The sequence below is a fragment of the Lepidothrix coronata genome, unplaced genomic scaffold (genome assembly GCF_001604755.1).
Source record: "Lepidothrix coronata isolate B3197 unplaced genomic scaffold, Lepidothrix_coronata-1.0 Scaffold168, whole genome shotgun sequence".
Lineage (NCBI taxonomy): Eukaryota > Metazoa > Chordata > Aves > Passeriformes > Pipridae > Lepidothrix > Lepidothrix coronata.
Genome location: NW_016690348.1, coordinates 1,756,033 through 1,782,033, shown reverse-complemented (window position 1 = coordinate 1,782,033; position 26,001 = coordinate 1,756,033). Strand labels below are relative to the sequence as shown.

General features: G+C 39.4%; 3 protein-coding genes across 8 annotated transcripts in view; 1 reads left to right on the top strand and 2 right to left on the bottom strand.

Moving 5' to 3' along the window:
- The window catches only part of AVEN (apoptosis and caspase activation inhibitor), a 97,834-nt gene extending 94,892 nt beyond the window's left edge, over positions 1–2,942 (bottom strand). The window contains exon 1 of the mRNA XM_017829735.1: positions 2,700–2,942. Coding sequence (XP_017685224.1) covers positions 2,700–2,942 — 243 coding nt within the window. The remainder of the gene's footprint in view (positions 1–2,699) is intronic.
- Positions 1–11,017, top strand: part of CHRM5 (cholinergic receptor muscarinic 5) — a 55,969-nt gene extending 44,952 nt beyond the window's left edge. For all 5 annotated transcript variants that reach the window (XM_017829732.1, XM_017829730.1, XM_017829731.1 and 2 more), the window contains one exon: positions 7,778–11,017. In XM_017829732.1, coding sequence (XP_017685221.1) covers positions 7,861–9,447 — 1,587 coding nt within the window. In that variant the 5' untranslated portion in view covers positions 7,778–7,860 and the 3' untranslated portion in view covers positions 9,448–11,017. The remainder of the gene's footprint in view (positions 1–7,777) is intronic.
- A 5,814-nt stretch (positions 11,018–16,831) lies between these two features.
- On the bottom strand, positions 16,832–25,984 carry LOC108504567 (fibrinogen-like protein 1-like protein). Of its 2 annotated transcripts, none has more exons than XM_017829738.1 (2): positions 20,884–25,984; positions 16,832–18,555 (listed from the first exon to the last, which is right to left on the bottom strand). In XM_017829738.1, exons 1-2 carry the CDS (start codon positions 21,026–21,028, stop codon positions 17,855–17,857), a joined length of 846 nt encoding a protein of 281 aa, XP_017685227.1. In that variant the 5' UTR covers positions 21,029–25,984; the 3' UTR covers positions 16,832–17,854. The 2 variants fall into 2 exon arrangements, with proteins under 2 accessions (XP_017685227.1, XP_017685228.1); XM_017829739.1 differs by having other exon boundaries at positions 20,902–25,984.
- Between the last annotated feature and the right edge of the window lie 17 nt (positions 25,985–26,001).

Below are 26,001 nucleotides of genomic sequence, written 5' to 3'. Positions count from 1 at the left end.
TCTAATATTCTGACAGTATGTAAAATTCTGAGCAAGTTAGAGGAGTTAGACTAAAAGTGAGAGATTATATTGGGCCAATGTCAACTGGATCTTTTACTTTAAGCATTATAATTCCACATTTTACTAAAAATGAGTGATTGTAACCGTGTTTTATTCATTTAACATAGCACAGAGCAGCTAAACCAGACTGAAACAAAAAAAAATTATTCAAGATGACACATCTACAAAGAAATCTGCCATTTGGTAAACCAGCTGGTCATAATTAAGACAAACTCATTTTTGAAGGGAGGACACAAAATCTTCAGTAATCAAGCCAGTTAAACCAACAAGCACACTAGTTACAAAAAGACATAGCAGGTGGAAGATCTTTTTCCCTCTTAACCAGGAATAAAAACACTTGTCCTCACGTTTTCTAAACCAATTCCATGTTTGAGAGAGGCAGCATCTTGTTTCAAGTGCAGAGCTGGGAGTTACTCAGAGAGCCACCTCCTTAAGAGCTGACAGAAATCATGAAAACTCATCTCTAAGATCCTGATCCACAGCTGTATGTACCATGCAGGGTATGACTTCAATTATTTATAAACAAACAGCACCCTGATCTCCTTCTACAATAGCACACAGCCAAGGTGTGAAGAACTGACTCAGCAGGTACTGGGTCTTCACAGGCTTTGCAAGTAACACAGCTGATTATCCATGACTAAAACCAAAGAATAACAGGACTCTTGTAGTAGCATAAAGCATATAATGTGGTTTCCATCTGCATGTGTCCAAACAAAACTGAAAACCGAATGTGCCACCATGACACTTTCTTCTCCCTGTTGTACAGGTCAGAAATAATGTCCACCTGTAGCTTCAAACACAAGCTTAGGAACAATTAAATTAAAACATCCAAACCCACAAAATTTTAAGATCAAAAGTGGTTTTAAATGAATGCAATTGACTAAGAAATATAGCTGCCAAAATATTATGCAATTTAATGCAAATTTCTACTTCATTGGAAAAAAAAAAATTTAGAGAAGATTTCAGCTTCTCAGTACACAGTGAGGAAAGCGAATGTGGTAAGACCATCACACTCCTTGTATTATTACCCAGCTTTCCAGGTTTACCATTCACACATCACCACTTCAAAAGATTTGCCCCCTGTTACTGAAAGACAGTGAGTTCTCTCACACAAACTGCTCAATCTGGACCAAGCACCCCTCACTGAGGTGGTGCACTCAGGTAATACAAGTCACCTTGCTGAACAGAGAGAACACCAAGGAACTGGCAATAAAAGGTGGTAACTCCCTGTCAGACAAGAACTGGCCACACAGATGAAAGAAGGAGGTCCTCCCTGCTTCAGAAGTGGTAAATTACGGGACTGGCTCAGCAGCACTAGAACCAGCAGCTGCAGGCTGGCACATTGCTGTATGGCTGGACTGCTGGGAGCCCATCCTATCCAAGCTGCTAAGCACAAGATTTGTGGCAGGTGTACTAAGAGACTATACAATGCATAATATCCAAACCCTCCAGTGCAGGAAGAGCATTACACTTGAATAGTCTTTAGCAGAGTTCTGGGAAAATCTTAGCTATTGTTTCACTTTTAAACATGAGTGCTAAAATGTATCTAAATACAGTGACAAAATTAGTATTTTATATTTTTTTAATCCTCCAGCAACCATGGGAGTTCTAAGACAGATAAAACACTGGCTGGAGTCAATTGAAGCCATGGCATTGTAACAGTCAAAGTGAATCTAATCAACATGATGCTGGAAATGGGGTAGCAGCTGGTCTCCCCGTGCTGCCACTACCAATCAGTAAGCATCATTGTAATGTGTCTGCCAATCCAGATTTCTACAATCAAGATTTCTACGTTGCAACAATGCTAAAGGAAGCGAGACAATCTGGATGTAGTACTTTTAAAGTATTTTTAATGGAAACTGTTTCAAAGGCATAAATCTGACACCATGGTAGGTTACAGAAAGCATTTTAGCACTTCCACAGGAAATTGCAGATGCAGTTGTGGTACACACTGGTATGTCTGTGCTACTTTTAATCTGCTAAAATACTTTATAATTAGTCAAAGCACAACCATTAACTTGTACTAATGGTAAATATGTGTTCCAATGAATCACAGATATCCATTACGCAAGATCTCAGTAAAACAGGCTGGACAAGACACACGCTCATTTCGACTTCTGACTATAGAATCGTTAAGGTTAGAAAAGATCTCAAAGATCATCCGAGCACAACCATTAAATCGACTATGCCAAAAACGTTCAGCAATTCTTCACGTCTATTTGTAAACAGAGATGCATTTTTTCTGATGCATTTTTCAAACAAGACTTTTATCCCTTCAGCGCAAAATCATAAACGTATTTCGGCCAGAATACTCCTGTGTATACCGCACCAAGGCGCACTACTGCTGGCTGAGCCGTGCCAGGGCAGGACGATGGGGGCAGAGCACGCGTGCAGGCGCCGGGCTGGCCCGAGAGGTAACGCCCGCAGTCCCACCGCGCCCCGCAACCCCGGAATACGGCTCCACCCCGCCAAACCCCCGGGAAGGGCCTCAAGAAAGAGCTACCAGCCCAGCTCCACCTCGGGAAGGGGAGGAATAAGGGAGGGAAGGGTTGTGCCCCCACCCCAAGGGCCGCCCCGGCCCAGCCGCGCCCAGCCCCGCCTCCCGCCGCCCGCGGAGGGCGGGTTCTACTCCCGCCTACCCGCTGGTGCTGGGGAGCGCTGGGCGGCGGCGCTGCCCCGCGACCTCGAGGCTGTCGCCTGCCCCGGCCCCCGCCTCCTCGTTGTCCGTAAGCGCCGCCTCTTCCCCGGCCCCCGCCTCCTCCGGGACCGTGGCAGTCCCGGCCGCTTCCTTCAGCTGCTGCCTCGGCCGCGCCGCTAGGCCGCCGCCGGCCGTGCCGGACCCCTTCCCTGCGGGCCCGGCTGCCGCCCTGCTCCGCCTGCATGGCCGAGCTGCGCCTCCCGGGCCGCGGCGCCGCTCCCGCTCCGCCCACTGCCGGAAAGGGGCCACAGGGAAAAGGGCCACAGGGAAATGGTGGCGTCCGCGACCTCAGCAGCGCCCGCTGCCGGTGGCTGGGGCGCGGCCGGGCCGGGAGCTCACTGTCAGCCCCGCGCCTCCCCGAACAGCCCCGCACGTCCCGGGGACAGCCGCGGGCAGTGGCCGCGGGATGCTCTGCCCCTGCACCCTCTAGAGGTCTCAACGAGCAATCCACATGTATTAAAAATAAAGAACTCCAGCAAATACGTATTTAATGTTTAGAAAACAGTATGGTGAACTAAAGCCACATGAATCATGGAATTGTTTAGGTTGGAAAAGACCTCTAATGTCACTGAGTCCAACCATTAACCCAGCACTGCCGTGTCCACCAATAAACCGTGTTCATTAGCACCACATCTACACATCATCTAAATACCTCCAGGGATGGTGATTCTACCACTTCCCTGGGCAGCTTGTTGCACTCCTTGACCACCCTTTTGGTGAAGAAGTTTTACTAATATCCAATCTAACCCTCCTGTGGTGCAAGTTGAGGCTATTTCCTCTTGTTGCTTGCTACCAGGGCAAGGAGAATGAGCCCCACCTGGCTACAACCTCATTTCAGGTAGTTGTAGAAAGTCATAAGGTCTGCCCCGAGCCTCCTTTTCTCCAGGTTAGACAAACCCAGCTCCCTCAGCTGCTCTTCCTTTGTTCCAGACCCTTCACCAGCTCTTTCTCCCGTCTCTGGACACGCTTCAGCACCTCAATGTCTATCTCATAGTGAGGGGCCCAGAACTGAACATAGGACTTGAGGTGTGGCCTCACCAGTGCTGAGTACAGAGGGAAAATCACTGCCCTGGTCCTGCTGGCCAAACTATTGCTGATACAAACCAGGATGCCATTGGCCTTCTTGGCCACCTGGGAACACTGCTGGGTCGTGTTCAGCCAGCTGTTGACCAGCATCTCCAGTTCCTTTTCCACAGGGCAGCTTTCCAGCCACTCTTCCACCAGCCTATAGCATTGCATGGGGTTGTTGTGACCCAAATGCAAGACCTTTGCTTTCTGTAGCAAATGAGGAAAAAAGCAACTGATCTCAGACTGACAGGGTGTTACACGGAAGGTTGCACTACATGAACCCCGTGAGGTGACTCCACAGCCAATGGAGGAGTGTCCTCCTCTGAGGATGCAGAGCAGAGACACGGGAACAGCTTTGTGCCATGCTGGTTTGTTCTGCTCATCTTGAACTAAGTAGCCACCCATGTGTCCTCGGGAAAGTTCACCAGTTTCCTAACACCAGCTTGCCAGATCCCTCTTGAGCATGCAGACTGTCATTTGACAACACACATTAAAACATCAATCTGGTTTTGAAGGTTTTTAAACCCAGTAGCCTTTCCAGCAAAATATGACCACAACTCCCATTCTCTGAAATTGTGGGCAGTACTTACTCTGCACTACTACCTTTGGTAAGGGCTGCTCAGTTCTGGGGCATGGCATGCAGCGAATCACTAAATTAGCTTAGTGTACATGCAAATAAATAAAATAACAGGGAGCAGCACTGGCAAGCATGTTGCAAAGACATCCAAGCAATTCTCGTGCAGCCAGCACAGGTCTGGCAGACTCAGAAGGAGATAGAGATAATAAAACCTGGAGAGCCCAAGCTGTGCCTGCATCTGTGGTGCAATTAATCTGTGACACGAACAATCTGCCCCCAGATAAGTGGAAGCTGACTATATGTACAAATTTAACAACTCACATTAATTAACACTTGATTAGATAGATTGAAAAAGTATCATTAATATTTGGCAACAAATAGCAAATACCATTACAACTCATAAGCATGAACATTATATATCCATAATTATGAGACACAGCGAAGTCATGATACTGTACATATGCATTTTGATTTTGTAATTTAATTTTGATCTCCCTATTATAATCATCTCTAAGATAGACAATTAACATAAATTATGTTACCATAGCACACTGGAGTCCTGCTCACAGGCACTATTGCCATGAGTAATACACAAACAGATGACAAAAGGTAATGCCATGAACTGTTAACACAGATCTATGAAACAAAAGTTTATAGAGTATGAAGAGGTGACAAGAATGTCAAGATCTTTGCATACTAGTAGCTTAGCTACTGTCAGCTTTTATAGACATCACAGTAAAATAGCCTGTTAGGGAGGGAAGGCTTTGCGTGACGGTAACAAGACTGCTTTTTATTAAGAATTTAATTGTAGTTTCTGTACCATATTACCAGTGTTTCTACCACCCATGTCAGTTCAAACCAAGAACAATTGTGTCAGGACAACAAAAACTTCTGCTTCTCCTTTTGCTCTGAAGTCTGCAATCCACGTGGCATAGTTTCAGCAGTCTTTCTTCCTAAATCCTAATGTTAGGGAAGCTAAGTGACCTAAGAGGGGGAAACTTGCTACCTATGGCAAAGACAAAACCTTACAGGCAACAGCATCTAGACAATTTCTTGTCTTCCCTCCTCTGAGAAAAGTGTTATGTTCTGGCAAGAAAAGGCAGAAAGTTGAAACCATCTCCTATGCAGTTGCTCAAACCCAGATGTTAGGCAAATGTAGAAGTTAGTATATATTTATCCATGTGCTTGATATTTGTAGCTGGTGCCTTTTTAAGACCGTCTCTAGCCTTAGCTGCTGTCTTGCAACTTGCATAAAATTCATGAGCCCTGACAGTGTTTCAGGTACATTAGCTGCAAGGCCTGGAGCACAGCCCCGTTCTAGGAGTACCATTGGCTATGTTAGAGTTTAGCTGGCTGAATCAAAGGTCAGCTGCACTGCTGATAAGACCTGTTGTGAAGAAAGCTAGAAATGAGAGCCTCCTTCTCCTTTCCCTTGGGAACTGCTTTTAAGCCGAGGCTGTACCACTGACCCTCACAGCAGCTACATCTACAGCTGGTGTCCTATCTCCTCGATCCTGACTCAGATCCTGACTCAAACCTGCTGGCTCGGCTTCTTGGATTGCTCTTGGACCTTCCTCATCACTACAGACTTGCTGTGCAATCACTGGACTATGTCTTACTCTCATCACTGTCACTTCTCAAGACTTCTCAAGAACCAAACGTGCTTCTCCACACCCTGCTGCTTTTTGGTGAGGTCTTAGCTCCCACCTGCCTTGGCATCATGCTCCACCTGTGGCTCACCTTCCTCTGCTAAACAAATGGCCCTCACACCCCCTGACATTGCCACACTAAAACCACTACCACTCTGCCATGCATAAAATTTTGTCACATGGAACTTTTAATGTGCAGAACAACTCTGCTCACTGTCCACAATAAAAGAAACATAAGCCACATGAGGTAGCAGAGATAGAGATTCATCTCTCAGAGCTCAGCTACCTATCACAGCCATACAGCTGCTCCACACACCTTTGTTTCACACTAAATTAATTTTTACTCTTCAAGGTTGTGTAAAGGTTTGTAAAGCCAGCACAGCCAGCCATCAGGGCAGCTCTGGCTTAGGGGAAGTCTTTGCAGAATGCAGAACCAGGATGGAGTGTCTTCTTTTGTATAAGGCTCATTAGGACTGCTGTCGCACTTCAGCATTCTTGGCTGCTAGACTGGCTCTGCAGGTTGGAGAGAGAGAGCCAAGCATACAGATGGTCAGCATGCACATACTATAAGTATTGCTAGTTTGCAAGGCCTATACATGAACTAGAATCCTGTTGAATTAGGTTCAATATATGCTGTGTATAAACAGAATACAGATGCACAAATATTTAAATATAAAACAGGAGATGACAGACACACAGATGGAGGAGAATGATTTTGAGGAGCACGATAGGCAGAAGTCTTGGTACATGAGGAAACTTGCCATTATCCAGTTTCATCACAACAAGAGATAATCATTAGGTAGTGTTTGAAGTAGAAAGATACAGATTAAAGTAGATAAACTTCTGTGGATACTTAGGAGATCAGGGGCAAAACTGAAGGAAACAAAGAAAGCAAATAAGAATCATAGAATCATCGAGATTGGAAGAGACCTTTAAGATCATCAAGTCCAACCACCAACACAGCATTGCCACTGTAACCCCTAAACCACTAAACCATATCACCAGGTTCAGATGATACCTCCCTGGGCAAAGAGGACAATGAAAGAAAGTGAGATGCTTTTCTGAAAGTTCAACTAGTGGCTGTAAAAGCTTGTATTCAGCTGATGAGAGACAGGACCCAACTACTTGGTACAAAAGATAGATGTGCGAAAGGGATAGGCTGTAGAAGCTACTTGCCAGGGCCAAAGATAACAACTTTCTGAGAGTTAGGATGAAAGATGAAAACACAGAGAAGTGGTGTGGATGGATAGGGAGGACCGTATAATAGAGATCTGATGCAGAGAGAATCCTAATGACTTAGAGCTGGACTTCAGTAGTGATGAACCAGTGTCTGCTTTAAAAAAAGGGATCATCTTACCAGTTTTACACTAGCTATATGCTATATGCCCAATAGAAAAACCTGTTAATAATTTTTCTTTCATTTCTGAATAAGGTGTCTCCTAAGGTATTCAAAATGTAGGAGCTGGTGTGATTGACTATCTTATCAAACAATAGTTACATTGCTTTTTGAAATGACATAAAATGTCAGAGTACATTGTCTTAAGATGTACATTTGTGGGTTTTAGTTATGTTCGCAATGGTAGGAAGAATAACCTAAATGCAAAAGGAGAACACAAATAATTTGATAGGTTGCTTTACAGGTGTTTTTATGATAATTCTAATGGAAGTCTGTGCTATTTAATGAGGTACTTTCATTTTCTGGTTTTTTTCCTTTGATCTTTATAGCTATCTCCAAAAGGATGTTTTTGAATACAGAAACTAATATGCAACACTGCTAAGATCCTGATGACAATACACCAAGAACAAGAATGGGAGTCAATTTATTCAGCAATTCTACTGTTGTAAACAGTTCATCAATCAACCATAAGCAGTTAGAGGGGCATAGCCTCTGGGAAGTCATTACTATTGGCACTGTAACTGCAATTGTAAGCTTAATAACCATAGTGGGAAATATTCTTGTAATGATATCCTTTAAGGTTAACAGTCAGCTCAAAACTGTCAACAATTATTACTTGCTGAGCCTTGCCTGTGCAGATCTCATCATTGGGATATTTTCTATGAACCTTTATACGTCCTATATACTCATAGGCCATTGGTCTCTTGGAAGCCTTGCCTGTGACCTGTGGCTAGCACTGGACTATGTAGCTAGCAATGCCTCAGTAATGAACCTTCTAGTCATCAGTTTTGACAGATATTTTTCCATCACAAGGCCTTTAACTTACAGGGCCAAACGCACGCCCAAAAGAGCTGGCATCATGATTGGTCTGGCTTGGCTAATTTCCTTCGTGTTGTGGGCACCTGTAATCTTGTGCTGGCAGTATTTTGTTGGTGAACGAACAGTACCACCTGAAGAGTGCCAGATACAGTTTCTAGATGAACCCATTGTCACCTTTGGTACTGCAATTGCTGCTTTTTACATTCCAGTGTCTGTGATGACCATTCTGTATTGCCGCATCTATAAAGAGACAGAGAAACGTACCAAGGACCTTGCTGAACTGCAGGGTTCAGAGTCTGTGGCAGAGTTTGAGGCAATAAAGCCTCAGAAAGCTCTCCTGAAGTCTTGCTTCAGTTGCAAGCAACAAAACTTAGTCAAAAGAGAGAGGTGTCAGGCTTCTTGGTCTTCATCTAGTCGAAGTACGTCAGCCACGGCGAAAGCCTCTCAGGCAGCGAGTACTTGTATCGACTGGGCCAAGGCTGACCAGTTAACCACCTGCAGCAGCTACGCATCATCAGAAGAGGAGGATAAACTTGCCACTGACTCTGTTTTCCAAGTAACTTATGGAAGTCCATCTAATAGTAAGGCAGAAGAGTTTCATGAGAGTACAGATGTTGTTGTCAAAGACCAACCTGAAGAAAATGATTTTGAGAACCAGAAATACTTTTTGTCACCTGCCAAAGACCACATACAGAAAAGTAAAAAATGTGTAGCCTATAAATTCCGATTGGTGGTTAAAACTGATGGCACCCAGGAAGCCAACAATGGTTGCCAAAAAGTAAAAATAACTCCTTGTTCTGCTGCTCTGTCAAAGGATCCTTCCATCAAAAGCATGGATCCGAATATAAATAACCAAATCACCAAAAGGAAACGGATGGTTCTTATAAAGGAGCGCAAAGCAGCACAGACTTTAAGTGCCATTCTTTTGGCTTTTATCATGACATGGACTCCCTATAATATCATGGTTTTGATCTCCACATTTTGCCCTGAATGCATTCCAGTAACACTGTGGCACCTCGGATATTGGCTATGCTATGTGAACAGCACTGTTAACCCCATGTGTTATGCCCTCTGTAATAAAACTTTCAGAAAGACTTTTAAGATGCTGCTTTTCTGCCAGTGGAAAAAGAAAAAAGTGGAAGAGAAACTATACTGGCACGGCAATACCAGACTGCCATAATTGCTTTTGAATAAGGAATAAGGGGAAATATATATTGATGTAACCTAGCAAATTGACTGTAATTCTGTCTTTTCAAAGATGTTGCTTTATATGTCTAGTGGTTAAAAAAATCTGCTGATAAGTTAAATTTTGCATGAAAATAGTGCGTGCTTGGGATAAAAAGTCAGTGGCTGCTATGAACGACACAGTTTGTTTTCGACTATGCAGTAGATCTGCATTAAAGTGACTATGTTTGGGGTCTTATGTCCTTTCTTTTAGCCTAAGAATATGTAGAGTAAATTATGAACTACTAGAAATTAGACTGGGATGATCATCCAGTTATCAGGTTAGGTCATCCCGTCTTTCTCCTTGTAATTCCCTGTCTTTCTATAATTCCTTGCTAGTGTATTGTCTATTGAGTTTTCAATGTACCAAGCAATGGAGCTTGTAATACTTTTGTTTTGAGACTTTTCCACCTGCTGTTAAAATGCAACAAGGAATATGTAAAGGGATAAATGCTGTCATGCCCAATACTAAATGGTTAGGGAGATTAATAATACTCAAAATGAACACACATATTGCAGGAAATTGTAATACTGATAAAATTTCCACTTTAAGGAGGACTTTTGTGGAGACATTGGAAGGGCTCATAGTGAAGGGAATAGATAATGTATTTTGTATATGAAGAAGCCAGTCCCAATCTCAGTCCCAATCCATCATACAAGTGACTGTCATCTGCAAAAATGGTGTTGATTAGCAGATATCTCTAAATTTCTCCAGTTCCCAGTACCTCTGAAGGAAATTTTAAAATTTTATGCAATACTGACTGTAAAGCATAATGGATACAGTCTATCTACAACACAAGGAAAGCCTTTTTCCAAATCACCTTTGTTGTGCTTCCCCTGAGCCCAGAATTTTCCATTACTGATGGAATGATGCAGAACAAGAGAAAAATAAGGATTGGTGCACTGTATGTTTACCTGTATGTAAACAGTGACAGAATTGGCATCCCTGAAAGATTTTTTAAAGTATCTTTTGAATATTTCTATAAAACTATTAAGGACACTTTACATTTTTTGTCTTTGAATAGCTTTACAAATACTAGTCAGTATCAGGTGCTTGGAAACACAAGTTACCTTCAGGTACTGTCTTTTAGTCCAGCAGAACCATTTCTGCTACCGTACCGGGGGCTGGAGTCAACCCCTCAGGTGGCTATAGCTTCTGGGACTGGGTTGTACTGGCCTAGTTACAATGACCTGAGGCACTGGCCACTAACTGAGGTTTGCTGGGGCTTTTGGTGCTGAGGCTGAACTGCCTGTGCCTGACTGATGTCTGTGATAGATTGGCAGGAGTCCTGCAGCACTGACTGGGTGCATAAGCAAGGGGCTGCCTTCAGCAGAAGGCCATTGGAACAGAGCTGCTGACCTGCCTCTTTCTGGCAGGAACAAACAAGAAGCCTCAGGAAAGACCATGAGAAAACAAAGTTAATGACAACAGGAGTCACGAGGAATGAAGATGTAAAGGAAACAAATGTTTATGAATAAATGAGAAAGATCTTCGAGTACTCAAAGTTCAAATTCACTTCTAGCCTTTCTATTAAAATTCTGAGTGAGATACTCTGGAATATTAGTTTGGGACAATCTTCATATAATATCTGCTATACACGTTAGTGGGACATTATAGTGGTGACATGACCCAGTTGCACATTTCAGGGATTGTATTAGTTATCATGAATGTACCATTGCTCTCGGTGAAATTATTTGTATAATTTATTAAATTATCATACCATCAAAAATTTCCCTACAGATAAATAATTCCACCATTTCAACAATCACAGTACAAGTAATTAACACTTGCTTTATCCCCAGTCTCCATAGGGCAAAATTGTGTCAGTGAAAGGTTAGCAGTGTAATAATGTAAAAATATATTCTCTAAATTCACGATTGATTTTGTAATGCACCGTACTGTGCCTATTATTTTTTGTGCGCTAGCATATGATTACTTATTAAAGGAAAGCAGAGGTTTTTATAAAGACCCTTTCATCAACTTTGCTCTGTCACTATCCAGAGCTTTTCCTGTGTACAGTAACTATGTACACATTGGTTATTATAGTGGCTTTATTTTATATTACATTGGATCAGACATTCAGTAAACTATGCTTGATTTTTAGCAAATGAATGTGCCCCTCTGGGGCAAAAGCTGTAGTTAATGGCAAAATTTATGAGGCAGTAACAGTTCCTGCTAGCTGCACTGTTATTGCTAAAATGAATCATTGGCTTCTACTGAAATTAAATGAGATATTTTTTGTTGGTTTCGATTTCTGTTGAAGAATGTTCTGTAAGTGTTTATGGACTCTGTGCTCCGCTAATGTATTAAAATACATGGTGATGGATGCAACAATGTTGATTTATTATAATTGTGAAATATGTGCTCAAATTATGCTGCTAGCACTTAATCATGTGAGAGATTACATGGCCAAACATGAGGACATTGTAAATATCAAGAATTATATAAAGAGGTATGTGTTGCTTTACTGTTATGTAGGATATTTTTTCTTAAAAAAGAAATCAAAATCACAAGATAAATGTGGTTGTCATCAGAGTATCACTTAGTACTTAATTATATTTTGTACCTTTGAAAAGTGTTGTGGGACTTTTGCAGTGTAGGACAATCTTGTTGTCTGTATTTCTGTAGTTATAATGACATTTTTACTGATCCTATAATTGGTTATGGTCATGGACTAGTGAAATGTTTTTTGTAAAATTACATTTTATTTATACATAATTACATACACATACATATATGCACAAATATATGTATGTATTATCAATAGAGATGCATAAATATACATCCCTAACTAAACTTTTCAGAGACCCAGCAGCTTTTATATTTTTGAGTATTGAATTTTCCCACAGACTTGGGGTAGGATTTTTGCCTCTACCTTTTCATATATGCCAGCCTCCCTGTATGTTCCAGATCCCCATAAATTATCAACTAACATTAATTTTTTGTAAATATAATTTATGTTTGTAGATAAATAATTGGAATAGTTCCCAGAATTTTTTAACAGGTATAGAACACCTGGATACCGTTGTGCACTTTCCGTGACTACTTAGAGTGAAGAGCTTTGCAAAGGACAGAAAGTCATGATAGACCATAAATGCAAGGGTTTCCTTTATAGAAAAAATCTTGTTGAATTACAAAAGAATGAAATCAAAAGACTTACAGAGAAAATAGTCTAAGAACCTGTAAAATATGATAGAGAATATTTTTCCATTAATTATACAATTCAGTTGCCAATAATTCTTATCCTACTCAACTATTCATGTCAATTATTAACTGCTATTAACTATTGTAAATTATTTTTATTTGTGGATTTTTGTTCCTCATCTCATTCCCTGCACTGGGAAATATGGACTTGAGGAGTCTAGATCCAGAGGCAGTGATGGACTTCAAAGCAAAATTCTTCACTGTACTTTCTCATCACACTTTAGATGTTGTTCCAGTTTCAGAGCTGAGTCTCATAAAAAGTCCCCATCTCTAATTCTGATCATTTTATCTGGCACATAGGGCTTTTTCTCAGTGATCTGTGACATTGCCTCCTTGTCATATTTGATAGATGACCTGAACATGTCAAATTAATGTAACTGATAAATCTTAATGCAAATGCAGGTAAGGATAGTCACATCCTTGAAGGAATAAAAATCTCACTGAGGTGTGCTAAGCATGCTAAATTTAACTGAAAAGTCATTACAACAAATAAAGAATCCCATATCGATTTGGAAGGTGCTGTTTTCTCTTAGAATGTAGTTATTATGGAACTGGATACCCAGTTTAAAACTGAACTTAATAGTTGTGGACTTTGTTCAGATTCTGAATTTTGAATAGGATTTTGTAAGATGCTTCTTTACTTGTGGTAGGAAACAGTTTCCAAATTGCCCATTCGTAGTTTTGGATTCCCAAAATCTTCATATTGAAAGAGAATTTTTGGATGCTTCCTTTTTAAAGTTACTCTGTAATTTTTAGGGGACCTAATTACGGCTGCCTTCCCTGGTTTCTTTGCTCTAGGTAAACAAACAAACAGACAGAATGATGTAGTTTTCCTCTGAAATTCATTTTCTTTCCTTTCTATACAGATAGAAATAATATGAAGAATATGAATATGTTTCTTACTTAGGCTTAGTGAGAAACAAAAACCTGTTTCCTCAGATATACCTAACAATCAAGCTGGAGTTACTACAGTCAGTTTGCTGTGAAGTGTACATCTAGGTGCCCCTCTGTTGGAAAGAACTCTGCCCAAAAAACTCCACACTGCTTCCTTCTTTTTGATATTACAGAAGGTTTAAAAAAACTCAAACAAACAAAAAACCACAAGAATGGCCCACATTCACTACTTTTATGAGCTACAAAGCAGGGTCAGAACTTTCCTTTGAAATGCCCACAGTGTTTGCCTTGGGGACTCCAAGGCCTCCATCAGTTCCTGCAATGCTCCTGCAGCTGCTGGGTAATCAGTGGCTTTTCTGTTTTGAAACAGCCTGCTAAATCTTAACTCCAGAAATGGATATTGTGTCTTTTCACTTAACTGCTTGGCTTTCCTCCTACCAAATCAGAGAGAAGCCAATTATTTCATACATGGTCATCCCAAGTCTCCGTTGCTGCCTTTTGAACCCACTAAGAAGTTTTCTTCCACATACAATTAACAGTTGTGTCATAATGCCTTAAACTTTGACCATTCAAATAAGCATCTTGTTTATGATTTTATTAATAGTGTTGCCATAACTATAACTAGTTTAAAAAAATTGATAACATTGTGTTGTAAAACATGAGATAATCTGTGACTATTAGTGGTTTCAGAAAGGGATGGTGTTGCAATTGTTCTTTCTATCTTGGTAGGTGTATTTCTTCAGAATTAAGGAACTTCAGTTTTCATTACACTCAGTAAAAGTGCTGCCTTTTACTCGATACTTTTGCTGTTAGCCACTAAATGCCATTCGCTTCTATGTGTATCTGCTGATATATCAGTCAGTCTTCCTCAAAAAAACCCAAATCTTTGAAGTCCTTCAAAAGTTTTCTTTTCAACAGGTACTTCTCCAAACCCAGGTTGCTGATAGCTCCTGTTTCAGTAGACATTTTAAGTTTGGGGGTTATATAGAATCCCCAGATTACAATGCCAAGATATAAACTCTAATATCTTTTACTCCTTACATGGTGCAGCTACCTAGACATAGTGGAAGTCAGACAGTTGGTTTTACTGTATGCTGTCCATAAGGCCTCCTTAGGTGTGCAATTCTTCAGCTATGGGAGGAAGAGTGGAGAGAGGGTGCAGAGGAGGATACCAGCTGCGGAGCACAGCTGCATTCAACTCTGCCTGGGCCCTGATGCCTTCTGAAGTGCAGAAGATGTTAGAGTGACTAAAGGACTCACTCCTTGTTAATTCTAGGAAATAAGAACGAGGTGGGACAGCTAATGTTGTTAATTTATTGATGCACAGGATTTTCGGTCCTAAAACCACTTTGTCATAGTTTTAAACCTACGGTTAACACATAAAAAAAGTTACATGAAAGGCCAAGAAATCAGAAACAAGAGCAAGCATTTTCTCATATGAAAATTGAATGATTTTTAAAGACAAAAATAAATAAATTCTGAGTTGATTAATGTGGTATCGGTATGTGAGAATGTGCTTGTCTTTCCTGCAGTTGAGAAAACAGGGATAGGGAGAAATGCAAAGTAGCAAAGAGGTGAAGAAAAGTATTTCATTGCTATTGTTAGGAGATTGCTTGTTAAAAAAGGAACGTCTCCCATTCACAGGTGCTTAGAGCTGAAACCTATTACTCTAGACCTTGTCATTTTGGAAAGATATTTATTTGACCTAATAGGCTTGTTTCAGCAGATACTTGTGGGAAGACTCTCCTCCTTTCTTATGCTGCAGGCGACAGTATAATCAGGAAAGGCTGAGAGAGCATAGGAGAAATGTGATGGGCAAAAGAAAACAGGAGCAGACAGAATGGAAACCCCCATGCTTCGGTCTGAGATTTCACTGACTCAGTGTTGAAGGCCAGCTGCCTTCTGGACTGCCTTTCTGCAATCTGGTGATTAAGGTTCAGCAATGGAAGAAAAAAAGTCTGTTAAGATAGTCTTTTGCTAGGGAATTATGAAGTAGAATTTAGTCCGCTTTTAACGGTTCCATGGTGGTGGATGTTTTGGAATATTCTTACTTAGTCCCAAATTCAGCTCCAATAGTAATATCCATCCATGGTTTGTTTAGAAGTGTGGAATGTACCTCAGTCCCAGAGTTCCATTAAATGTCTTTGTTTGAACTGAATTGATATTTCTGTCTTTTTTTTCCGTCTTGCTTGTAGACTTCTTGTGAGTTTTTATAGCATTTTTATCTAATTCCTGTACTGGAATTCAGTATCAGTATAGGTTTGTAGGGCTCTAGTTAATACTAGAGTTCCTCCAGAACTGGGCAGCTGGATTTGGGCTGCCAGTGCCCAACTCATTTATGCAACTTATTTGCAGAGTCCTTTCTTTCAAAACTCTCCAAAACAGGCCAAGGGTGGGCTGCAGAGCAGGCTACTTGCCTTTGATGATCAGATGCAGCCTGTGGACTTTCTGTTATGTGCTTTGATGTCAAGGTTATTCAAAACATATTTTTGGAAGGTGTGTGAGAATCTGGCTATATAGCCAGGAACTCAAATAAAAGCTGTGGGAGACTGGCAGCACTTAGGTGATTTTCTTGTATCCTCATTACAACTTTGGAGGCATCCTGATAGAATTACAGCAGAACCCACATTAAATTGACTCAATGATATAAACTCAATTCAGGTATTAACTGTCTCCTCCTGTATCACGCTTCTGTCTTTGAGCACAAATTCAGGGGACAAAAAAAATCAAATGCTGCAAAATCGACATGTGTGCTGGGTTGGCGTCACCCACGCAACATAGCTGTATCTCTTTCTGAAAATGTTGCAGTGCATCATGAAAAAATAAATATTACTTTTTTGGCTTTTCTGCTTCCCAATTAATTTATCTTCTTAAATAATCCTGGTAGTCTTGGTCTTTTCAAAACACAATATGATTTATTTTCTGTGAAGCAATTTTTGTGAAAATGATGATATTTTATCATATTTTAAATTAAAAAGAAGGAATTTGCCAGTATTTGTTTGTTGAGTTTCTGTAACTGAAATATCTAAGAAAATATACATGATAATCTAATTATTATCCTGACACTTTGTATAATGCAACAATAAAACCTCCTCAATTATTATTCAGCTATTCCAATGGTATAGAAATGTGTGAAGGAACTCAAAAGGAGGTAAAAGAAAACAAGGTCTTCGAGGTTATCAAAGCTAAAATTCTTTTATTTATTATTTTAAAACAGAAGAATATATAATTTTTATTTTATTTTATAATTAGAAAAAAGGCATTGTTTAAATAATGTCAGATCTGAGTACCAAAACAATTGAAGCTAGCAAATGTGAAATAAATGCAATGCTGTCTTTTTTTCTCACAGTGGTATTAAAAAAAGAGAAAGCTGAAGCACATCGTGGAACAGGGAGAAGCAACAGTCAAATCATGGTAAACAAAGTGAAGTGATATTCAGGAAAAAATGAAGCAATAAATAAACAGTTGCAAAATCAATTTGATCTTTTAAAAAATGTGTTGTCTGAGTTTCTTGGGGAAATATTCAGATGTGTTGTAAGCTTTGGATTAGTAGCTTTAAATGGCAAAGCTGACAATCCCATTAGTGCTGGGTGCTCTAAATTGAAGGAAGAAAAGAAAAACCTATGCTGAATATTTCAGTGTGTATGGGATCATTAAAAAGTAGAGATAAAAGAAGAGTCAGTGAATGGGGAAAGAAGCCATGGGAGATAAGGCTAATTCCAATTTTATAAATTAAAATACTGTTCACTAAAGTTAGAAAGAAAAGGCCTGTTGCTGCCCTATGGTACACATACTCTTCAATATGCATTTTGTAAATGTAGGCACTTCACTGGAAATCTCTCTCATGCATCATATATGAAGATGTGCAATTATAGGAGATCAATCATGAACATTGATATTGGAACAAAACCTTCTGAAATGCATTTATATTCATGTATATATTGTATAAGACATCAAGACATCATATACTGGATTTCATACCTGGCTTGTCTTATGGCTAAAATACTATAAAATGAATTTTTTTAAATCTTCTGTTTATTTAAATCTTGTGGTAGAGGCCTCAGTTTCTGACAGTTTCTCACTTGTGTGGTTGGCATATTTCTATGACATGGTCCAGTCCTGGAAGATATGTTATCATAAATCCCTTGCAGAGGCCCAATTCAAATTTTCAACCATATTTACTTAGTGTGATTATTCAGTCAGTGAGTTCTCTTCAGTCACTGGACAAAAAGTCCATGTTCCTTTCAAAGTACACATGGCTTATCTACAGTTCAATTTTCTGACACGGGCAGGACTTTGATGGAGATGACGGGTGGTGCTCAATGGGTTTGATCATCATCCATGCAAACTTGCATAGGCGTTGCTTGTTGCAGTCTTTTTGCCAGTATATCATGTTCCTACGGTTTAGATTTGCTCCAGCACACGCGTCGTACCACCAGCCTCCCCCAGGAATGTCATTGAGTTCCAGTTTAGCACAATTCAGAAAGTAATTGTCATTGTCTCTGTCCTTGGTGGTGAACTTCTGGTTGTCATGGAGATAGGCTTCTGTGTCCAGGGTCAGCGCATCAGTGGCATTACCTTTGTATAGACCGACCCTAATGCGGTATTGAGATTCCTCACCTTCAATAAGGAATGGTTCATACTGTCCCCATTTAATTTCAGCATTTAGGTTTACAAGTTTAACTCCAAGTATATATTGCACAGAGCTGCTAGTTAACTGATGCATATATTCATTTCCTAACCAGTGGTTCTCATGAACAGAGCCAAATCCATATTTGTAGTCCTGCCAGGTCCTGTCAAAGTCGACAGTACTGTTGGCAGTAATGTGCTGGACTATTGTCCAGCCACCATCCTGCATGTTACAAGAGACAACAATAGGGTCCTCTTTTGGTTGGATGATGTAAAGACCATCTCTGGAATTTCCTTTGGAGCGCTGAAAAATCTCAAAACAATCTCTTGGATAGTCTGAGAAAAAAAAATAATTAAAGTAAATTTCTGCTCAAATAATGAATTTTAGAATTTGAACTCTGTCCTTTAGAGTGAGTGAATGATTGTCTTCTGATTGGAAGCTGACTCTGACTTCATCCCAGATGGTTGGCACTCACTCAGCTAAAGAGGGAAGACTTCAGGACAGAAGATGCAGCAAATGTTCAGAAACTCAAAAAAAGGTTTGTTACCCTGTGATACAACAAAAGTGGTATTGTATGGTCTCATGACCAACAGATCAAAAGTACACTAAACAGTCTGGTTAGTATAAAAAGCAAACAAACAAAAATGACAACAAAAAAAAGTGCCCCCAACTTTCTGGAAAGAGAAGGGGACCATGAGTGACTATTTTATCTACTACTGGTCCTGTAGGGAATTATATCATACAGTCTTCTCACAGAATAATTAAATTTCTTCTCTTCCAACTGAAAGACACTATAGACTTCACAAACTGTCACTACTCTGATAGAAATCCTCATCTAATTTTAATGACTTCCACTGTCCATCTTCATTTCTTGTGCCATAGTATTCTTTAGTTAAATAAGTGCTTCTTCCTGTGTAATAAGCCCCCATGTACCATGACAAAACTTATATTTTTAATAAGTCTTTGTTTTGTTAGGGTAAGTTATTAGGGTAAGTAATTTCTTTTATTATTTCATGTAAGATAAATCTTCAGTTCCTTATTTGTCTTAGTAGCTTTTCTGCATCTCTTCGCTGGATACTCTCCTAGAATGTGGGTATAATTTGCACACAGAATTGCAGATGGCCTTATACGGGGACACTGATTCTTTCAAAGTCTTACTAAAACATCTTTGTTGGTATTTTCTAGGATTGCATTTGTATTGCTTAGTTTCCTTTAAGCTGGAGTTTGGTTCTTTGAAGCTGATAAAGTCCTCACCTTGCAGTAAAACCACCTTGCAGTAAAACCTAAAATTTTGTACTTTATTTTTTGTTTCAGTGATATTACTTAAGAACATCTGTGGGGTTTTCTACATAATATTCCTACTTTTTATATTTGCATTTCTCTCCTTCATGGTATCATTAAATTCTATCATCATATTCCTATTTCTGCATTGGTATACTCCATAAGAATATTGAAAAGATAAATAATTAGCAAATACTTCCAGTCTCACCTTGACTTTATGGCTTACTTTTCTACCCAACTCATTTTCATTTTCTTTTCAATCTCAATGTAACTCTACCATCTCTGATTTAATATTGTATTGTATCATAGGTTTTGTAGAAATCCAGATGGACTAAACCTGTTAAATAATTATTCAATATAGTCTTTTATATTTGATATTCGGAAGTTTATTGATACTTCTAAGCCGCTCAAGACAGATTTACAGGAGTATATAGGCTTTCTGAGGTCTTAAGTTTTCTGCCTTTCATTTCCTAGTAGAATCTACAGCCATGAATAGAATAAATTTAAATCTCAATACTATCTGCATGACATTATTAAATATCCTGAAAGAGCAGACCTGTGTACACAACTCTGAACCCTAGTTGTTAGAACATTTGCCTGGTAGACATTGCCTGCCTGCCTCCAAACCTGATCCCATTTTTTGCCTGGTAGACATTGCCTGCCTGCCTCCAATCCCTGATTTTATAGAAGGATTATTTAAGTGATGTATATAGTTATGTCCAATTCAGTGATATACACAGTGACACTTGTATTTACCCCCTCAGTGAACATTATAGAACAATTTCTATCGACAGATAATGAGAAAAAATTTTAGGCTGATTGTTATAGAAAATAAGATTAATTTGGAAAGTAAATTTTATAAACCCCAAAGTGCCATTAGTCTGGGGATGAAAATGAATCAATCCCACTACTCTTTGTGTACATTTTATGTGGGATCTACTCTGGTAAATGTATTAAAAGTGTACCAAGCTGGATTTTGAAAGCTAGATAGGCAGAGGGTTGCCTCAATTATAGGTACCAATGGGATCTAGGTATCAAGATGTAAGATGTAATCTAGGTATGATTGTTCTAAGAATAAGTCTTCAAATGTCACAGAATTTTATTTAAAAATACGAACGAACGAACAAACAAACAAAAACAAACAAGCCCCCCAACAAAACAACAACAACAAAACAAACCACAAAAACCAACAATGTGTTGATTTCTCTTGAATTAGATGGCTGCAAAGTAAGGTTTTTAAAGATTTGGGACTTTGCGGCAGGATCATGTTGCAAACTATTTTTTCAGGGCTAACTTTCAAATACGTGAGTTGAAAATGTTACGACAAAGCAATAAAGTAAAACATAGCATGCATCTAAATCTCTCACTGTCTTTGTGAGTACCTTTTTCATTGGCATTACCCAGTCTCTCAGAGTCTCTCTGGGGGAGAAGGTGGGCATTAGCCAGGACCACTGCCTCTTTGGTGCTCAGTGACACAGTGCATTGAGAGAGCAAGAACAGCATAAATCCTGCTGAGCTTGTCAACATCTTCCTTCTGAGTCAGTTCTCCTGCAGAAATACAGAACTGTAACACAGATCAGAGCTGAAAATGGAAATATTTAGGATTTTTAGTGTGGAAGTCCTGAAGGAGAAAGGCTTTGAAATACCTAGCTTCAAAATAGTAGGCCTCTGTCAAAATTGGCTTCTTCCATCTTTGAGGTACCTTTCCTTTCCTGGTATCTCACACCCCATTTTTGACTAGTCATTCCCGTGACACAGAGAACCGTGCTGCGACACTTAGAACATCTCTCACCTCTGTCACCTTGTGCCATGCTGGGCAATGAAAAAAGCCATTGAGAGTAATGTAATGACAAAAGAAAAAGCACATCTTATATTTATCAGAGTTGAATTTCTTATTCCCTGAGTCCAAACTACAGTGAAGGAGAGACACCAATGGTCAAATTGGCAGAAACAGTAACATTATCTCTGCTGACTGTCTGTAGCTCAAACAGTACTCAAAGACATGGTTTTCCTAATGCTGGGAATGTTTCCATGCACTGGAAAACTCACTTAAGCACATCTGAACTATGCTGCTTTTTGTGAATTTCTATCTACAGGTTTAAATAATAGGTCACAGGTTTAAATCAGATTAAAAACCCAAAAGTTCAATAAACAAATCAAAAAGAACTTTCCTTTAGCCTCTCCAAAAGCAAGAGTGCAATATATTGAATTAAAACAGCTTTGAGCCTCATTTTATCCACCTTTTGGGGTACAGAACTTGTAACCCTCCATCTGATACAGCAAGAAGGCTTAGGCTATTACTAGACTAAATCCTGCGGTCCTCACTTAGGCAAATCCCAGATTCTCTGAAGGGGAGTTTCTGTATCAATGACAGTTTAGACTGAATCAGGATAATGAATGTTTCCTATATTCTCAAAGGACACATTTATTTAGTCTCTAGACGAACTTTTTTAATTTTTTAATTTTTTTTTTTAATTTAATTTTTAAGGACTGGGCTCCCTACAGTGACTTTGATGAAGGCAGAAAATAGATCCAGCAAACAGCTCTTCAATCAGAGCTTATTTCCTGCCAGTGTCAGCACACAGTCTGCAGAGGCCAGTATCCTCTGCAGTGGCTTATGTTGCAACAAGACCACATTCCTTATAAATCTAATGACTTAGAGCAGATTCAGCAAACAGTTTTCCAGAGTGAAAAAATATTCAGCACATTTTTTAAAAAAATGTTCAAGATAAATCAACATAATAAAGCTCATGTTTGAGACTTAAGTTTTATACCTACCATACAAAACACCAGCAAAACAGAATTTTCTACTCTACCTAAAACTATTCAGTAATAACTATGATTTACTATTAGCATATAATTTGCTGTTTTATGCAAAGTTAGTCATTTGACATTAGGATCATAATAAATTGGAAAATTACCTTCCATGAAATTTGGCACAGTGCTTCCCTTAAAGCATTTAAGTTTGCTGTGCCTGTATTTCCTACTGTCATGTATCATTTTCCCTGAAAGCTTCTATTATTATTGCTATTACTAACTATTAAATTTTAAATGACTTGAAATCAAAACTTAACCCACAAGCATAATTAAACTTCATGAAATTTGACCTTCAACCTGGAGTTATTTTTTTAACTGTTTCATCTTTCTTTTAGCATTTTTGAATGAGTCAGTCTTTTCTTTTTTCACGCATATTTACACATTGAAGTTATTTACATATCTGTTTAATTCCAGAATAGAAGTTGATATTATAAATTATTAAGAAATCACCCAAAGAAAACAGCCCTGGGCATGCATCTTACCTCTTTGAAGTGAAGACTGGCAAGGAAGAACACAAGTAAATGAGCTCACTCTCAACAGTTGTACTTTGCCTGCTACTTAAGTCCAAGTGAATAAATCAGCTCCAACATGCTATCACAAATGCAGCAAAATTGCATATTCCTTATTTCACACTGTGCTTATTCTGCTGGACTTTGCTCCAACATATTACACTTGCAAGTATGTATGTATGAATTATAAAGTACAAAGTTCTTCCATAATGATTAAAATGACATAGTTACTAAATTATATTTCCTTGGTTAATCAACAGGCACAGTGATGGAGAACTATGAAGAAGTTTCAGTTCAGTAGATTATTTATGTTGCTTAAATAGACACAGGCAGATGCTCATTTTGCACAGATGTCATTTTGCACAGATGAATTAACTAGAAGCTGTACTGCTAGCCACATTTAAATTGCATAGAGACAACTTGATTTTTAATTATTAGGAACAATCCAACCATAAACTATGTTGTTACTTCATGTTTTAATGTGAATGAATCAGAAGCAGTGTCTCAGAGCTCTAAAAATAAAGAAAACAAAAGCATAACAGGCTGGTCAACAGGTTTGTATTTGAGTTTATGTGGATTAACAATAATTAATTAATTCAGGTCACAACTGTAATGAATTAAGTGAATTAATTGTTGCTATGGATCTGAAAGTTGTACTGTCTGTCTGCATGGCCTTTAGATGGTGTCTAATCTAGCATTTGCCCTTTAAAGATGAGCCAACACTTAAGTTTTTGAGCTCCTTGATCCACTCTGGAACCCACTCTGATCAGATTCCATCCTTGAAACAAACCACAATTAAAATTGATGGAACATTTAAGTCCTGTGCAACCTCTACTTCAGGATTCATATCCAATCATAATCTCTTCTTCAATACTTCATCCTCAGTGAGGATCCCCATGTGAGGATTTGTATTTATGTACAAATAAATAAATACCCCTAGAAAATGTTTTAAGAAATATTTGCTTGTAACATTTAAAAATCAGTGATATTTTTCTTCAGTTTTAAAGTACAAGCAATGCTTTATTATACAGGAGGATGGCCACAGAGAGTCAGAACAGTATTTTCTCTCTGTCACTGCTCGGTAGCAGAGCTACTCTGCTTTTAGCATTATGAAGCTCAGGGAATTTCTGATATCTGTGTGTTTGACAATATGTTATGTGTGGTTAGTACCAAGTTTTACAAGCCTTGCAAAGGCCTGAAAATATTGTATGGTAGATTATGAAATAATAAAATTGCTTTGAACAGATAAAGATCTTTGTGAAATAGTATGCTAAGAAAAGGCAGAGGAGCCTTTCCACTCTGCCCATATTGATACACTCTGAAAAACACCATTGACTCTAGTGTTGTTTATTGATAGGCCTCTCGTCACCCTGATATGAACTGGGGTACATCTTTGTTTTGTGCCTTTTATTCCCATATATTCCATCACTGTTTATCTCCTCCCCCATCTTTCCGTTTTTCTTTATCTTCTTGCAGTTTGCTTCTTTGTTGACTTCCAAACTTTCATCTGAGCTGGCAGAGCAGAAGTGAAGTGGGAAGTGTTTAATTAGAAGAGAGAAGAAAGGGCATCAGCATTCATTCACTCATGCTCAGGAAAAGCATCTATTTCTGTAGCTAAAATCTTTGAAAAAACAACTAAATCTTTACATATTTCTCTCTGCTCTTGATTCTGAGAATAATTTTTCGCCCTGAAAATTATATAATGATCTTAAGGTCAGACTACTTTACATTAGTATGGCTTGGTCATATACAGATTTCAAAATAATGCATTGCTATGACTTATTTTTAGCCATGTTAATTAAAATACTTAGTTTCCTAGCCCAATGACCACATATTCCTTCTGTACAATATACTGAAGTTTTAATTATCCTTCTAATTCTGCTCAGCTTTAACTGGCAAACATTCATCTGATTTTTTTCAATTCAGGCTCTTCTGTGTGGAAAGACTCTTTACAAGTTCTCTATAATTCTATGGCCTATTGATCCAGCCTGTTCAGATCCCTCTGCAGAGCCTTCCTGCCCTCCAGCAGATCAACACTCCCACCCAACTTGATGTCATCTGCAGACTTACTGGGGGTGCACTCAACACCCTAGTTCAGATCATTGATAAAGACATTAAACAGGACTTGCCCCAAAACTGAGCCCTAGGGAACACCACTGGTGACCAGCCAGCAAGTGGAGGTAGCACCATTCACCACCACTCTCTGGGCCAGGTATTCAGCCAGCTTTTTACCCAGCAAAGACTACACCCATCCAAATCACAGGAATCCAGTTTCTCCAGGAGAATGCTGTGGGAAACTGTGTCAAAGGCTTTACTAAGAGTCCATGTAGACAACATCTGCAGCCTTTCCCTCCTACACTTTAGTGGGTCACCTTTTCATAAAAGGAGATCAGGTTGGTTAAACAGGACCTGCATTTCACAACCCATGCTGCCTGGGCTTGATCCCCTGATTGTCCTTTTGTGTGTTGTGTGATGGCACTCAAAATGACCTTCTATGCCACAACCTTCCCCAGCATTGAGGTCAGGCTGACAGGCCTGTAGATCCCTGGCTTCTCTTTCTGGTCTTTCCTGTAGATAGGTGTTGCATTTGACCTCCCTGGTTAGCCAGGACTGCTGGTAAATGACGGACAGTGACTCAGGGACCTCTTCAGCCAGCTCCTTCACTACTCTCCTGTGAATCCCACCTGGCCCCATAGACTTGAGTTTATCTAAGTGGTATAGCAGGTCACTGAGCATTTGCTCTTGGATTATGGGGGCTTCATTCTGCTCCCTGTTCCTCTCTTGCAGCTCATAGGGCTGAGTACCCCGAAAAAAACCAATCTTGCTATTAATTTGCCACTGAGGCAAGGAAGGCTTTAAGCACCTCAGTCTTTTCCTCATTCCTTGTCACTCTTTACCCCCACATCCAATAAAGGATGGGGATTATCCTCAGCTATTTTGCTGGTAATGTATTTACAGAAATAGTTTTTATTTATTTATTTTATTACAGTCTTCTAGGGCACTAGTCAGATTAAATTCTGGTTGTGCTTTGACCCTTCTGTTTTTATCCCTGCATAACCTTACATCACCCTTGTAGTTCTTCCAGATTTCCTGCTTCTTCTTTCAAAGGTCATAAAATCTCCTTTTTTCCCTGAGTTCCAGCCCAATCTCTCCGTTCAGCCAGGTCTTCCTTGC